The sequence below is a fragment of the Ovis aries genome, chromosome 16, assembly GCF_016772045.2.
Source record: "Ovis aries strain OAR_USU_Benz2616 breed Rambouillet chromosome 16, ARS-UI_Ramb_v3.0, whole genome shotgun sequence".
In the NCBI taxonomy this organism is placed as follows: Eukaryota; Metazoa; Chordata; class Mammalia; order Artiodactyla; family Bovidae; genus Ovis; species Ovis aries.
Window position 1 is genome coordinate 26376345 of NC_056069.1, and position 15744 is coordinate 26392088.

At 37.2% G+C, this 15744-nt stretch overlaps 1 protein-coding gene across 2 annotated transcripts in view; it reads right to left on the reverse strand.

The window, feature by feature from the left end:
• Window positions 1–15744, reverse strand: part of ITGA1 (integrin subunit alpha 1) — a 170418-nt gene that overhangs the window by 89190 nt on the left and 65484 nt on the right. For both annotated transcript variants that reach the window (XM_027980075.2, XM_027980076.3), the window contains exons 3-6: window positions 8476–8588; window positions 5965–6053; window positions 5733–5844; window positions 4698–4825 (exon numbers count right to left, since the gene is read on the reverse strand). In XM_027980075.2, coding sequence (XP_027835876.1) covers window positions 4698–4825; window positions 5733–5844; window positions 5965–6053; window positions 8476–8588 — 442 coding nt within the window. The remainder of the gene's footprint in view (window positions 1–4697; window positions 4826–5732; window positions 5845–5964; window positions 6054–8475; window positions 8589–15744) is intronic.

The following is a 15744-nucleotide window of genomic DNA, read 5'->3' on the forward strand; positions in this document are numbered from 1 at the left end:
GCCTAGCACATGGGCACTGGGGTGGAGAAGGGCTTCCCAGGCAGAGAGAATCCTGTGAACACAGAGCAATGTGTTTAGGGAAGGCCAAGGCAGGAGTGACTGCAGGGCAAGAAGAGAAGGAGGCAGTGCACAGCAGCAGGTGACAAGTGACTTATAATTCACTGGAGAGCTTGAGTATTATCCAGCAGACAGATAGGAGACAGGAGATTTTTATCCAGGGAAATGTCATGATCTGAACTTTACATGAGAAAAGTAATTCAGATGAGTGATGGATGGAGATAGGGGACAGCCGAGACAAGGAGGCTAGAGAAAGAGATTCACCTCATTCACAGTACAACCTGAGAGACCAGGGTTTGGCTGCATGCCTCAGACAGCCTTCTCAGACCTCAAAACAATGCATCAGCCCTCATATTTAAGGCTCCTAGGAAGTGGCCATAAAATGTATAGTAAAAAGAAAGATAAATAATATTCCTAAAATTTAATTAATTTCCCCCTTTCATTTTGCCTGGTTTAATGTTATGCTTCACTCTTGATGGGAACAATCTAGACATTGTTCCATTAGTATATTTCACTTTTATATCAAGCCTCACAATTTACTGGTTTTATTTAGGGTAATGCACTTGTATATGGCATATTTATATCATTCTCATTTATTATTAAAAGCAATGTTATGTTTAGGTATCGAGGATCAATAAGACCTCCATAATGTTTATACCATCATATCTTTTATGGCAAGCTCAGAGTGCTTCAGGTTTGTTTTTATAGGTGTTTTTTTAAAAGGTGATTTTATAGCCTTATACTCTGTCTTCGATAAAAATTTGGCTTGCAAAAGTTCCTTGACTATGTTTGCAAAAGTCTTAATGGGACCACACAGAGACATGGGAGAAATTTCGAGTAACTATTTAGGGTTGATGTTTTTGTCATTTGCATTGCATTTTCCTAATGTATACTAATTGTCATATGGAAACTTTAACACAAGTTTTAAAATTTATTTTCTTCCCTCCCTTTCTTCCTTCCTTCCTTTTTTTTTTTTTTTTTTTTTTTGTGGAGGAGAAAATTACTTCCAGAAATGGTTCATATCTTTGAGACTACTTTCCAATAATTGCAATTACTACATGAAAAATCTATGACTGTAGAAAGTAGGCCATAATACCCGACCTTGATCGAGTGAATAACTGTAATTAATATAACAAACAGGAACTCACAAGGTATAATTAGAATTTAAATTTTTTGGGGCCCATGATCCCTATAAAACTTATTTAGGGTTAAATTCTTCTGTTCTCATTGGATGGAAAAATAAATGTCTTATGGCTTTTCTTATTTTTAGTTTTAAAATGTCTTTAAAAAAGCTCTATATTTTAATTTAGGCTGTACAACATGAAATTGCTGTATTTGTAAGTCAAAAATGATCAAATGGCTTGAGGAGAGTGGATACATGTATATGTATGACTGGGTCCTTTTGCCGTGTACCTGAAACTGTCACAACATTGTTATCAGCTATACTCCAGTATAAAATAAAAAGTTAAAAACATGATCAAATAGCAACAATTTCATATGGTTCAATCTACACTAAAACAAAACCAAGACAAAACATCAAGTTGATTTATAATTATATCTTCTCTCCTCTTCCTTTTAAGGGAGGAGAGAAGCATGTAGTTGAGGAAGGGGCATGACTGGCTGTTTCTCTGTTTGTCTGCTCCCACCCCTTAGAATGCTAACTATAATTTCTGACATGGACAGAGGGAGGCAAAATAAATAAATAAAGGGCACTGAAATTCTACTGGTGCCGATCCAAGATGGATCAGGTTCTAATAACAGGTATTACCTTTTTAGTGGGCTCTTTGGAGATTTCCCTTCACCTGCATCCTCGCCTGAGTGAATGCATCTCACTACTGTGATCCCTAGGAATTGGGGATAGCGTCAGCTGTTCTGTGCAGAGGCTTCCACTCACTTCCAGGCGATTCTATGGACAGGAGCAAAAATGACTCCATGACAAGCTATGAGAAACATATGTTATTTGTACTGACAACTTTAGGTGTGAGGCTAATTCTAGCATTGTGACTTGCTTGTCAGCAGCCAGATATATCTTGCCCTTTAGTGTAGGAGTCAGGCACTCAGCAGTTGTGTGTCCCAGCTTTCCCAAGCTCACTGTATGATCCCACCAAAGCCTTTCTCACCAGGCTCGTTCTATAGGGACCCTCTTCACAAATTTGGCCAACTCTATTTTTAGTGCCTTTATACCCTTGATATGGATGAGGAATCTGAGTCCCGTATCTAGCTCTTAACTTTTCAGTTTTGCAACTTCTTCTGGGTAATACCTCTCAAAATTCATTTCTGTAGCTTCCCCTTTCAGGAATGGAGAGATAGGGAGGCCAAGTAAGGGGGAGGGAAAATTTCAGAAGCTAATTCTGCGAATCTTAGGGCAGGATTGGGTGCTTCAAATGAAAAGAAAAAAAAAACAAAAAACAAAAAACTGAAGACAAAAAAACTATTTAAATTATGTTAGCAACCAACCAGGAGAAAAAATGATTGCTAAAGCAAATTGTTTGTTTTTAGAGAGAATTACTGTAAGACCACATGAAACAAAAGCATACTTTTTAGTATACATTTCTTTGAAATGAAAGTATCTTTTTAAATTACTATGGATGAATTTCTTATCTGACTGCACTAAAGGAAGATCAAACTTTAAAGAGCATTTAAATATACTGTACTTAAAATCCTATTAAATAGAGTTTGGCAAAAGTGATGGCTTAGTGAATGTCCTTCTCAAACCCTTTTGTTTAGAGAATTACTTATGAAACTAGTCATTAATACAGCTTAAGCCAACATAGAAAAAGATTAGAAATCACTGAAATATAAACACTAAAACCCAACATATAAATAATATACTTAGAAGACTATTAAAATGCCAGCTAATGAAAAAGTCTCATTAAATGTTCATCTATCAGAGAAAAATGCAAAAATGCATTCAGTATGATACATACACTTATTCAACAGGTGCTCATTAAAGGGCCACTAAAAAAGTCCAGCAAAGCACTGGGCTGACCACTGACAGGATAAAAAGAGATTTAAAGGCTTCAGTCTTGAGGTCCCTGTAATCTGGAGCATGCAGTAAGTACAGACACTCACATATCAACACAATAATTCATTAGTCCATGGTTTCTCAGCTTTAACCTGTTAAAAATTATGTGGGTTGCTTACTTAAAATGTAGGCTCTGTAGCCTCACTCTCAGAGATTCTGATTGTTAAAGTCTGGGGTACAATCCAAGTACCTCTGGGATTCAGAAGTGGGAATTCCATGAGCCACACTTGGAGAAACATTGTTATACAGAAGCTCCACGAAGGCAGTGGCAGTGTCTGTCTGTTTTTCCATGATTATCCAAACCCTCACACAGAGCCTAGTGCATAGTAAACCCTCAGGAGAAACCCCCAAATAAAGGAATGAATGAGTCTGGCTAAACTCCACCATGAACGATGCAAGCAAAATACCACATGAAAACTCAGCAACTTAAGTAGCTCCTCCCTCAGTAGGAAGCAGGTTCCCTTGAGTGAAATCTGAAGGTACCACAAATGACCCAGTGCATAGGGCTGCATTCTGAAACCTTTCTCTTTGCGGACTGGGGTCCTGGAACTGAGGAAATGTGGCCTGACTCTTCTCAGCAAGCGTGTGTCCCTTCCATTCATTGGTAGCATCTGGACCCCAGGGTTCACCCCCATTCCTCTGAATGGAGCCACTGTTCCCTCCCAGAGAGACATATAACTCCACGAAGCCCACTCTGGCAGGCTGGAATTCAAATGGTGCTGGACAGAACAGCTCTTCTATTGGGACTCTCATGACTGAAATGTAAAATTAATTATAGCTCTCATAGATGGAAACATCAGAACTGCAGCAGAGTTCATTGAGCATATAAGCAATTGATTGTTAGCTGTTTACAAAACTGAGTTGCAGGCACCAGTCCTCACTGAAGCAGTGATTATTCCTCTAAAATAGCCTTGTAGGTTTTCTTCCTAAAGTTGTGGAGCAACTTCAACCATGTCACAGCTGCACTAATTTTCACAAATTGCTACAAAGAAATAAAATTTTTACAGTGAAATAGATCAATGTAAAAGTAAAATCAAATATTCAGATGACCCCCAAATACTACAGATTTTTAAAATACTCCATTTTTTCCCCAAGGGTCCCTGGTGGCTCAGACAGTAAAGAATCTGCCTGCAATGCAAAAGACCCAGGTTCAATCCCTGGGTCAGGAAAATTCCCTGGGTCAGGAAAATTCCCTGGAGAAGGAAATGGCTACCCAATCCAATATTCTTGCCAGAAGAACTCCATGGACAGAGGAACCTGGTGGGTTACAGTCCATAGGGTCACAAAAGAGTCAGACCCAACTTAGCGACTAACACAAAAATACTCCAAGACTGTCATTAGTTTTTGGAAAGAAAGAATGGATAAGAAGGTAAAACAGGATGGATAAAACAAGTGGAAGGGAGAAAGCTCATTGTTGGGAATGTGGTACGAGAGAGGAGAGCTGTGATTAGCAGTTTAAATTCAGGTATGTCAGAGCAGACAATTTTATATGGAATAAAAAGTTCATCCTGAATTTCAGCTTTATTGATGAATTTGTATTCCGAATATAATCTTATTAAAAATCTCTGCATATGTATCTTAAGGACAACAGAAATCAAAACATGAAGTCACGTACCTGTGTCTGTTTAGGACCAATATCCATTCTTTTAAGAAGGTCATTTAAAAAAGCTGTAACACTTTCCCAGGGGTAAATGCTGTTAGAACCATCCAGCACGATGACTATGTCTAGCTGAGTGCTACATTCTGCAAGAAAAATAGTCAGTCATGCACATCTGGCATCTGTCTTTAGAGGAATATGCAATGGTTTCATGGTTGAAAGAAGCTCATTTTGGAAGATGATGTTCTTCAGGGCTTCCCTGGTGGTCCAGTGGTTAAGAATTTGCCTTGCAATGCAGGGGACGGGTTCAATCCCTGGTCTGGGAAGATCCCACATGCCACAGAGCAGCTAAGCCAATGAGCGAAAACTACTGAGCCCTCATTCTGCAACTACTGAAGCAGAGCCCACCCACCACAACTAGAGAGCAGCTCCCACTCGCCACAGCCAGAGAAAGCCCGCATGAAGCAACGAAGACCCAGCACAGTCCAAAGTAAGTACATAAAATAAACACATAAATAAATGTTTTTTTAAAAAAGATGATGTTCTACAAAATGGACACGTTACTTTTAAAACCAGAAAAAAAAAAAGAGTCTTTTAAATAAAAAGTAAAGGTGATAAATATTCACTGCATTCAGTAACAATTGGTTTGGGATTCACATCAAGTAAAATACATCTCTACTTAATTTTAATCAACACTGTATGAGTTATCTTTGGAATTTTTTCAATATTAATTCTGTATACAGTTCTCATTCCATGTGTATTTCAAATGAGTTTATCTTCTTCAAAGAAATTCACCCTTTAAATAAAAACAATGTGACAGCTTTAGCTATGATGATTAAATATGACTCTGTAAAGGTTACTTACACTAATATCAGTTCCCAAAATAGCAGTGAGGTTTGGTTATATATTGGCAAAGCAAACATTTACCTAAATTGGTAACGCTGGTAGCCAAGAAAATACTTCAAGCTTTTTGGTATGCTCCTGTGTATACATATATCTCATCCATTGCTTACACTTTTTAAACATTGAAAAAATACTGCATAAAATCTGTACCTTGTACAGGGGCAATGGAGTTCACGACTTGAAATGTGGGGCTGACATCAGAACAGATTCCAGTTGTGTAATGCAAATGTCCACATCGATAGGCATACAAGGGCCCACATGCCTTTTAAAAAATTTTAAAAATTAAAACCATTAGATTAAAAATTACATAACAGATTTTTATGAAGATTTATGATCATAGAATTCCTAGTTCATTAACCATCATTACTCTTCCTTTTCTTACCAGAAACCCTCCTTTTGGGTTGGTGACTAAAGTTGATCCAAATGTCATGTTCTCCTTTACTTCTGTGACATTGGGAATTGATGTATTAACTAAAAATAGAAGAAACTTTTATGAGAGTGGAAAACAAAGTAAAATTAAGTGTCTTCTCATAAAAACCTTCTGTTTGCTTTCTTCATATCATAGGACATTCTTCTTTTGGTTCAACTAAATAATCTTCGAAGTATTATTAAGGAGTATAATAAACAAGCAAAGGCAGAAAACTGGCTTTTGTCTCAGAAGCTTTGTCTGGATCACTGTCTCAAATACTTTTGCTGAACTGTAAAAGAATGCACAAGTATCAGCGCAATCAGAACACAGGACAGCCTTTCACACATTTTTTGCTAATTAAAATAAATGAAATATTTAGTCTCAAAATGTAGATACAAAGTAAATTTATACATTTATCTTATATGTTATATCTACATGTTAAAAATGACCAATGACAAAACGATTTCTGGCAAGAAGAAGGAAAATGGGTAGAAGACCAGAAAAGAAAACTCAAACCCAAGATTTTAACCATTATATTCATCATCACAGGGTCATTAACAGGGTTACAAAGAAAACCAAAGCAAGATTAGAGCAGTGGTCAGGATGTTTGGATAAAGACACAATGAAGGGACTCCATTTGACATTACAAATAAGAACATCGGGCCCTAAAACATGCAAACCTGGCCAAAAAGAAGTTCCACTCACATCAGAAAAGGAAAAAAATAAAAAGATTAGACAGGAAAGGCAAAAACTTCTAAACCCTGCTTAGCAGAGTGTTAGAATATTTAAAAGTGGCAAAATTCAAGTTCGAGAAAGACTCGTCTCACTGTTCATGCCTATAATTTTTTCTTACTGTAAGTTTACATGGGAAATGGAGGCAGAGATTGATTCCTGAATGGTCACAGTGACATCCTAATCTGAACATAGTCTTTGTCTCGGAATCCAGTCTGGTTGCTTTGAAAGCACCTGGAACTGGTCTTGAATAATCTCGATTAGAGGTTTTAATACTAGGGTCGAGCATTCCTGGGATGTTAGGAACTATAGCGGAAACTTTCCTATTGTTCTTAACGTAGCCAGTCTCCATGTTACTGTTGAAATTCTATTCCAGTTTCCAATAATGGAGGAGTAGCTTCTATCAGAACAACCCTTTTGTAAACAACAACTATAAACTTTAGGAAAAGGAAAAAAAAATATGGAACAATCATCCGAAGGTATTGGAAAACAATCCAAACCAGGCAGAAACTGGAAGAGAGTCTATACTTGTGAGGAGGTTAGCACTAGACGAGTTTCCTGTTTTTGTGTTTGTTTGTTTTCCCCAAGGGAAGGCCTGAGCCAGTGGCTAAACCTCAAATAGGATGCACAGTCTTCCTGTCTAAAAGAAACAGAGGACAGAGAATGGGGCAGTGACAGTAATGTCAAGTGAAGGGGGGGGTATTTTGGAAAGGAAAGCCACAAGAGGAGAGTTTCAATATACACAGATATATTCTTTCCAAAGATCTAAATGACCTGAATTGTACATGTGCAGAGTAAACTTCACACAGCCTAGCTAAAAAATTAGAAGAATTGAGTAGAGACTTTAAGGGCTTCCCACTGCTGTTTGGAAATTGACTTCAGCCAAGTCAACTGCCTGCTAAAACAAAAAGTTAAGACTTTTCAAAGACACATAACAAGATCTAGAATCTCCACACTTATAATTCAAAAATTTAATCCAGGATACAATCCAAAGTCACTAAACATAAGAAGAAACAGGAAAATGTAACCTAACTCCAAGAGAAAGGTAATAAATGGAAAGTGACATTGAGATATTCCAGATGTTGGAATTATCAAGTGAGGATATTAAAGCAGCTATTAAAGCTATGCTCTTGAATATTAAAAAAAAAAAAGGTCATAATGGATAAGCAGGAATTTGAAAAAAAACTGAAAAATACAGCATCTTAAGAAAACCTGCAGAGGTTGAGTCATTTCCAAGGCACTTAATACTGTACAGAACACTGACAGGGTTCTAATTCCTACACAGCTCTAGCAGGAATTTTCTAGTCATGTTCTAACTATGGTATTTCAATCAAATACGTATATTTCAATATAAATTTACCTTATGCTATCCTCTTTTTTAAAAAATTTAATTTCTCTATTACAATTTCCTTGTGTGCTATTTTCTTAAAAAATACTAAGTTAAATTTTGTGGAGTAAATGTAATGAATAGATTTATTTAGAAAATTTCTTTTGTGTTACTGCCGAGTTTACAAAGGATTCTGGACAATGGAGGCAGTTAAAAGTTACAGAACTAGTAAGACCTCAGTCCATGGCTAGTCTATGATGAATTTCTAAAGCAACTGAAAGGCAGAAGGAATAAATGTGAATGATAAAAACTGAAGAATTTTTATAGATGACTTCTGGTATTTTCTTGAGTTGGTTGAAATTTACCTTCAGTGTGAATGCTGGGCATAGTTTAGGATCAGACTTTAACATTTTGACTTTACATACCTGGGAGATCTAACTTTATGCAAGGTAATGGTTCACTTCGCCCAACTGGACACTTATAGACATCTCCAGTTCTGTGCTTGGGTTGGCCAACTAAAGGAGACCCAATAAGCACCCTGGAAGTTAAAAGAGTCAATTAACATTTTTGAATAATGAGAAACATTTTATTTTTGTTACTGTATGACTTGTTCTAAGATGACTGACAGTAGCTCCATAGACATAATTAGAATAGTTATCCTCAGTAATTTAATGTTATTTAAAATAAGCAGAGTGTCTTCTCCAAATTGCAGATTGATTTAATAAAGAAAAAACAATAAAATATATAGAAGAGAGACTTGAGAATATTTTATTTTCTTGTATCATGTTACTTTAATATATTTTTTATTTGGTGGATGAAAGCATAATTATTGGTTAAGCCTGGTGCTGTGTTAGTTTACAAAACACACATGGAAGTATAAATGACTTTTTCCCAAGAGGAACTGATAATTTCATAGAGAAGTCAGGAAAAAGATACATTAGATCATCAGATTTAATGTTAGTATATGCTTAGTTTGTAAGTACTTAGAAAATAAAGATAGTTATGAGACAGGTTAAAATAACTTATTTTTTAGACAGAAATATGAAAACATTCGAAGAATAATTAATGGAAAAGTATAACCATGATTTATTTTAGTGCTGCAAAAGCCATTTAACAAAGTCCCCTATAATAACTTCAGGAATACAATGGATGAATGGAATTGAACGTTAAAATACTTGTTGGGATCCACAGCTGCTCATTCGTTGCTGGCTAAACAGCTACATCCAAGACACTGATTACTAGCAACCAAAGGACTCTAATTATGTACCCTAAGACTGTACTTTGGGTTGACTTAGTCTATATCTTTGTTAATGACTTAAGCGAAGACACAGAAAGCATAAAAGTATTCTTCAAGTACATCAGTATACCTATGTGGGCATTCAGAAGTGTCCTAACATTCTGGAACAAGAAATTTAAACTAGTAAAATTTAATAAGAACCTATGTAAATAACTTCACTTATCTTGTGTACTATTATCTACATCAGAACAGAATGTGAAAAATCTGATTTAACAGAAGTTCATGTGAAAAAGTCATGGAAGATTTAGTTGACAGCAAGAAAACAGGAGCCAACAGTGTATTTTAGAGCCAAAAAGGCTAATGCGACCTTAGGCTGCACTGCTAGAAATAGATGCCCTGGTCAAGGAAAGTGATAGCCCCTTTGTGCTCGGCACTGTCGGGACATGTCTGGAATCTCCAAATTAAGAGAGACATAGGCACAATGGAATGTATTTAGGAGGCTATGACGTAGACAGTTCACAGCCTGGTAATTTTGTCAGACCAGAGATGCTCAAGGGAAAGTTGGGGAGGTTTAGTGTGGAGAAAAAATATCTGAAGGAGAATTGAAAGGTTGCAAAGGGCTGTAGGTGGATTGGGCATGCCTTTTTAAATTTTTCAAAATTTGAAAGTTTGCCATATATAAAAGGGAAGGGATTTTTAATGGAAATGATTTTTATAACAATTTTAAATATTGAGCTGTTGAACAGAATACCTAAAACATGGTTGTGATATAATGCTGTTGCAAAGCCATTTCTGATATACATAAATAACCATAAAAATGTTCAAACCCTTTAACACATAATTTTTACTTCTGGGAATCTATCCTAAAAAATGACCTAAATTAGGGGAAACAAGCTTGATGCATAAAGATAATGCTTATAGGGTATATATAACCATAAAAGATTAAAAGAAGTGTGATCAACAGCAAGATGAATTAATTACTGTAGGGTCATTCCATAGAATATTGTGCAGTCATGAAAAGAACAATAATTAATAAGACTGCATGGTAGGATAAAAAATTATAATCTAATTTAAAATAAAAACCTACCTAATTTATTGAAAACGTATGACAACTTGAAGCAAAAGATACCAAATTATATTCAATGTACTTATAAAAGCAATGGTAATAATAATTTGGATTTATTGAATTTACACCATTCTAAGTGCTCTCTATGTCTTAAGTGATTTAATCTCCAGAAAATATAGCATGAACTTTGGTGCCAGACTTCCTGAGTTCAAATCATGGTTTTACCCTTTACTTAGCTGTATGGTTTAGGACAAGCCAGTTTTATCCTCTGTGCCTTAGTTCCTTCATCTGTCAAATGGAAATAGTAAGAGTAGCTACCTGACACAATCATCAAGAGCATGAAATGATTTACTATATATAAAATGTTTAAAACACTATGTGGCTCATAGCATGTGCTAAGTGTTGGGTTTTTTATTATCACTAACAGTATCTATGTAGAATACAGGTTCAAAGGGAGTACACCAAAAAACAAATTATATTAAGGAAGTTATGATTAGATTTTAGGGAGTTCCCCCCCACGAACATTTGCAAAAATGTTTGTAATGTGATTGATTAAACTAGTTTTATAGTTAAAAATAGTTTGGAGAAAAGTAGTAGACGTGTTATGAAAGTATTTAAGTTGAAACTAGATAGATTAATTAATGTTTATAAAGAACATCCTACATGCTCAGCATTAACATTAATGCCAGGCCCTCAGAATACAAAATGGATAAGACACCATTATTTAGGTGGCTTAAAACTTAGCAGAGGAGCAAATATATAGATGTAGGGTCATTCCATAGAATATTGTGTACTGATAAGGGTTACTTCTTCAGGCGTCTGGGCCTAATCTTGTGAGGAACGTCTCAGAAACCGCATGGAACATATTATGAGCATGCCAGGAGCATGGCTGAGGTCCTGATGGTAAATGCTACCAACTCACTAGAGGACAGAGCAAGAAGACGCTGAAGGCTAACATATAGGGGAAGTAACACAGGATTTTAAGAAACGGAAGAAGAAAGTCGGTAGGAGCGATCAGAGAGGGAAAGAGAGAATCCAAAAACAGTGACATCGCAAAAACCAAAGAAGCCAAGACTATCAAGAATGGGAGCCATAAGTGTCGAGCAGACTTCATTTTAAGTCACTTGGCTAAAAGTGAAGGAGAAGGGCCATCTTAATAAACTTGGGCTTCTTTTCTCAAGCAAACCATTCAGGGTTTGAGGGGAGTTTAAATTTATTCTGGAGGAAACCCGATATGGTACAATAATAGTATCCAAGGGTTTGACAGTGGGGTATATGGTTTGGAATTTTGTGTACCTTGGGATGCGATTTTGTCCCTCCTTGTCCTTCATTAAGGCAGAATCTACTTTTCCTCCTGTTGAAATTGAGACTTACTTGATAAAAAGAATGAAGCAGAGATGACTCTGTGGCTTCTGAGGATAGGCCTTAGGAGATAGTGCGGACTCTATTGCACCATTTTTTGGAGATCTGAGACCACCACGCCATGAAGAAGCCTCGCCTGGCCTAACGGAGGATGAGAGGCCACGTGGAGGAGTGATGCTGGAGCAGACAGCAAAAACTCCAACAGGGGACTTAACCCATCAGCATGTTAATAACAAAGGCAGGAGGGAAGAGCGGTCATGGATAGCTCAGGCAAATGTGTGGAAACAGGAGCATGTGACCTGAACACGGAAGGTGATGAGGGAGCAGGGGTGACTGGAACAGAGCACAAAGCTTCCTCATAACCTGCAGCAGGAAACTGGACTTCGAAGGGAAGGTTCTGGAGTTTATATCTGAACTCTAGGGCAGTAGAAAGCCCCTAGAGTATAATGATAATTGGAAATAACCTGATATAACAACTAGAGCCATGGCCTATTGTGTATTCTGGATAAGGCAAGACTAGAGTGTGAGAACTCAGCAAGTGGTAGACTGTAGCAATAGGTCAGGACTGAAAACAGGGAATTTGAGAGTCAGCATCAGTGATCCTGGGGTAAGCAGGACACAGGACATAAAGCAATTTTGTATATTTTTCTAGGAGCTATTTGTTCTGACACCAAACATGCAACTCTGGAAAGAACGTAGATCTCACCACTTAATCCTAAGAGAGCCTAACTTTTCCCAGGCTGCATATAAATGACAAGAGACTAGAAAAACACCAGTTTAGAGTTTACGGAATTTCAGGAATCTTCAACATTCTTAAGCCCCATTATCTTGCTCTATTTTTTCTCACAGCACTTAGCACATTCTGACATTCAATCTACCTGCTTATTAGTTTATTATTTATGTTTCGTTTGTTGCTCCCCAGCAGAATGTAAGCTCCACAATAGCAGGAATTTTCATCTATTCATTCACTCATATATCTTGAGTGACTGAAACAGTGCCAGGTAGAAAATAGGCATTCAATAAATATGTATTAAATGAATAAACTATGACTGCATCAAATGCTGTAAGAATGTGAATAAGGAAGACCTGGTCACTCATATGGCCAACAGAAAGGTCCTAATTGTGAAGTTGTTTTTTTTTTTTTTTTTTAGAGGCTGGATATTTTGCTTAAGCAGAATGCCACCTAGGCCTTTAGGTGTCACAGGAAGCATTTCCATGGGTCAAGAGTCCAGAGAATCCGTGTTGTTATAGAAGAGAACTGGCTTAAGGAAGAATGCTGGGTTCCAAATCCTGGCCCTGTCACACTTATGTTAAACCTTCGGCAATTCATTCTCCTGAGTCCCAGTTTCCTGTCTAGAAAATGAGGATGTTAACAGTCATATTCACTCAAACGCACAAGGTCAATATGAAGACCCAAAGCACAGTTTCATGAACTATGGACATTGTAACTTTAAATTTTAATGCAAGTTTGCTTTAACTCATTAAATTTAATTTATATTAAATTTCTGCTTTTTATATGACATTATGGCAATGATTTGTCTGAAGAGTAAGAGGATTAAAGAATGGATCTCATGTCAGAGAAACACCTGATACACTCAAAGATCATCAAATTGAGAGAAAGACCTCTTCTCCATGAAGAAGCTCCAAATATGATAAAATGTAATAAACTGAGAAATGTTTGCTATTCATAATAGTCATTCTTGTGATTATGACTGTTCTTATATTTATCTGAAAGGTAGCTGTCCTTGGACTGCTGTTTCATATTTATATATTTTTCTTCTTTAAAAGATAAGTTTCCTGGAGATTGTTTCACATTTACATTCTTTCTTTTCATCTAACTCTTTCTTGATCTCCAAGCCAGTCTTTATCAGAGTACCAAGTACCTCCTGCCAGCCATGGAAAAAAAAATCAACAACAGAGTAAGTGTTTGGTCATCTTAGAGAATGAAATTACACAGCGGCCTCATGAGCTGCTGTGTTTTCGGTCATCAAAGGTAGTGGGTAGAAATGAGGTGAACCAAAGAAATAACAAGTTTGGCAAAGAGGAAATTTTAACTTCAAAAGATATTATTAACACTTAAAAATAAATATTATATTAAAATCCATAAGAGAAAATTTTATAGAACTGTTCGCCTTTTTACCTCAAGCTTGAATAGGCTTGGAAACAGAGAATCAGTCACCTGAGCCCACTAGTAAAGCCTACCTGGCACGAAGCAGGGTTCTTTAGGAAAAAGGCGGGCAGCCAATACATTTTGATATATGTTGGGTTGGGGATTGGCTAGGGAAGTATTTTCATCATGAGACTCTACTTTGAAAAGACAGGCCAACTGAAGTCACTGAAGCCCCTGAGAATGGATGCTTGGATTAGCAGACTTCAACCTTTACGGCACCAGGGACCAGTTTCAAGGGAGACAATTTTTCCATAGACCAGGGTGGTGGTAAGGGGATGGTTTCAGCATGATTCTCATTAGGAGCCGCCACCTAGAACCCTTGGATACACAGTTCACAGCAGGGTTCGCACTCCTATGAGAATCTAATGCCGCTGATCTGACAGGAGATAGAGCTCAGGTAATAACTGGAACGTGGGGGACTACAAATACAGATGAAGTGTTGCTGGTTCACCGCTCACCCACTGTTCATCTCCTGCTGTGCGACCCAGTTCCTAACAGAAGGCTGGGGACCCCTGGTTTAGATATTACTCAAGGGAGTGGGAGCACATGCTAGAAGGAAGGAAGCAAAGAGCAACAGAGAATGGAAAACCCATATCAACATCTCATTTTTTTCCCATCTGTCTGAGACCTTGCCATACTAGAGATCACCACTAACTCTGGAAGGCTTCTGCAATGCTGAGCACATTGGCTTTTCTTCTCTTCAAAGCAAAACTATTAAACCAATTGTATTTTTTGTGAAATTTTCGAAACCACAGTGCAACTATTTGGATGCTCCAGCTCAGGCTAATCATAATAAACAATGGCTGGATTTAATCAGAGGTATAATGTGTTCTGCTACTGAGAAAACATGTGGTTTCTGAGCCAAAGATATAAAGGTTACACTCCACAGGAAACTTCTGAAAGGTGAAGGGAGATAGGCTGCCTTTTCTGTTAGTTTTTCATGCTTTCCAAAGATATAAAGTAATGCTTTTCAAATATACAGACTGCACGTGTTATGGACCAACAACTAACTTAGGCATACTTGATGTAAGATGGATCAGGATGATTTTTTTTAAAAAATCTGAGGTTGCAAAGTTTCCAAACATGACGAGTAGATATGATTTATGTCAGTGCCCACCTCTGGAGAAAATAACAGAATCCATGTTCTCCCAAATATGTCAGTTATTTTATAGTTCATTTCTTAAAATGTCTGCATCCTGTCTGATTTTATAAACACTTAAGAATATACAAACATATACTAAAATTTATTTTGCATGACCAGCATCTGGATATTTTTAGAATGGTACATTGCTACCATGTCATCCTTAAAGATTTGAATATTTAGATATTTGTTCAGTTGAATTTAGTTCAGTTGCTCAGTCATGTCCAACTCTTTGTGACCCCATGGACTGCAGCACGCCTGGCCTCCCTGTCCATCACCAACTCCCAGAGTTTACTCAAACTCATGTCCATTGAGTCGGTGATGCCATCCAACCATCTCATCCTCTGTCATCCCTTTCTCTTTCCACCTTCGATCTTTTCCAGCATCAGGGTCTTTTCCAATGAGTCAGTTCTTCGCATTCAGCATCATTCCTTCCAAAGAAATCCCAGGGTTGATCTCCTTCAGAATGGACTGGTTGGATCTCCTTGCAGTCCAAGGGACTCTCAAGAGTCTTCTCCAACACCACAGTTCAAAAGCATCAATACTTCGGCGCTCAGCTTTCTTTACAGTCCAACTCTCACATCCATACATGACCACTGGAAAAACCATAGCTTTGACTAGATGGACCTTTGTTGGCAAAGTAATGTCTCTGCTTTTTAATATGCTGTCAGGGTTGGTCATAACTTTTCTTCCAGGGAGTAAGCTTAGATATTTGTAG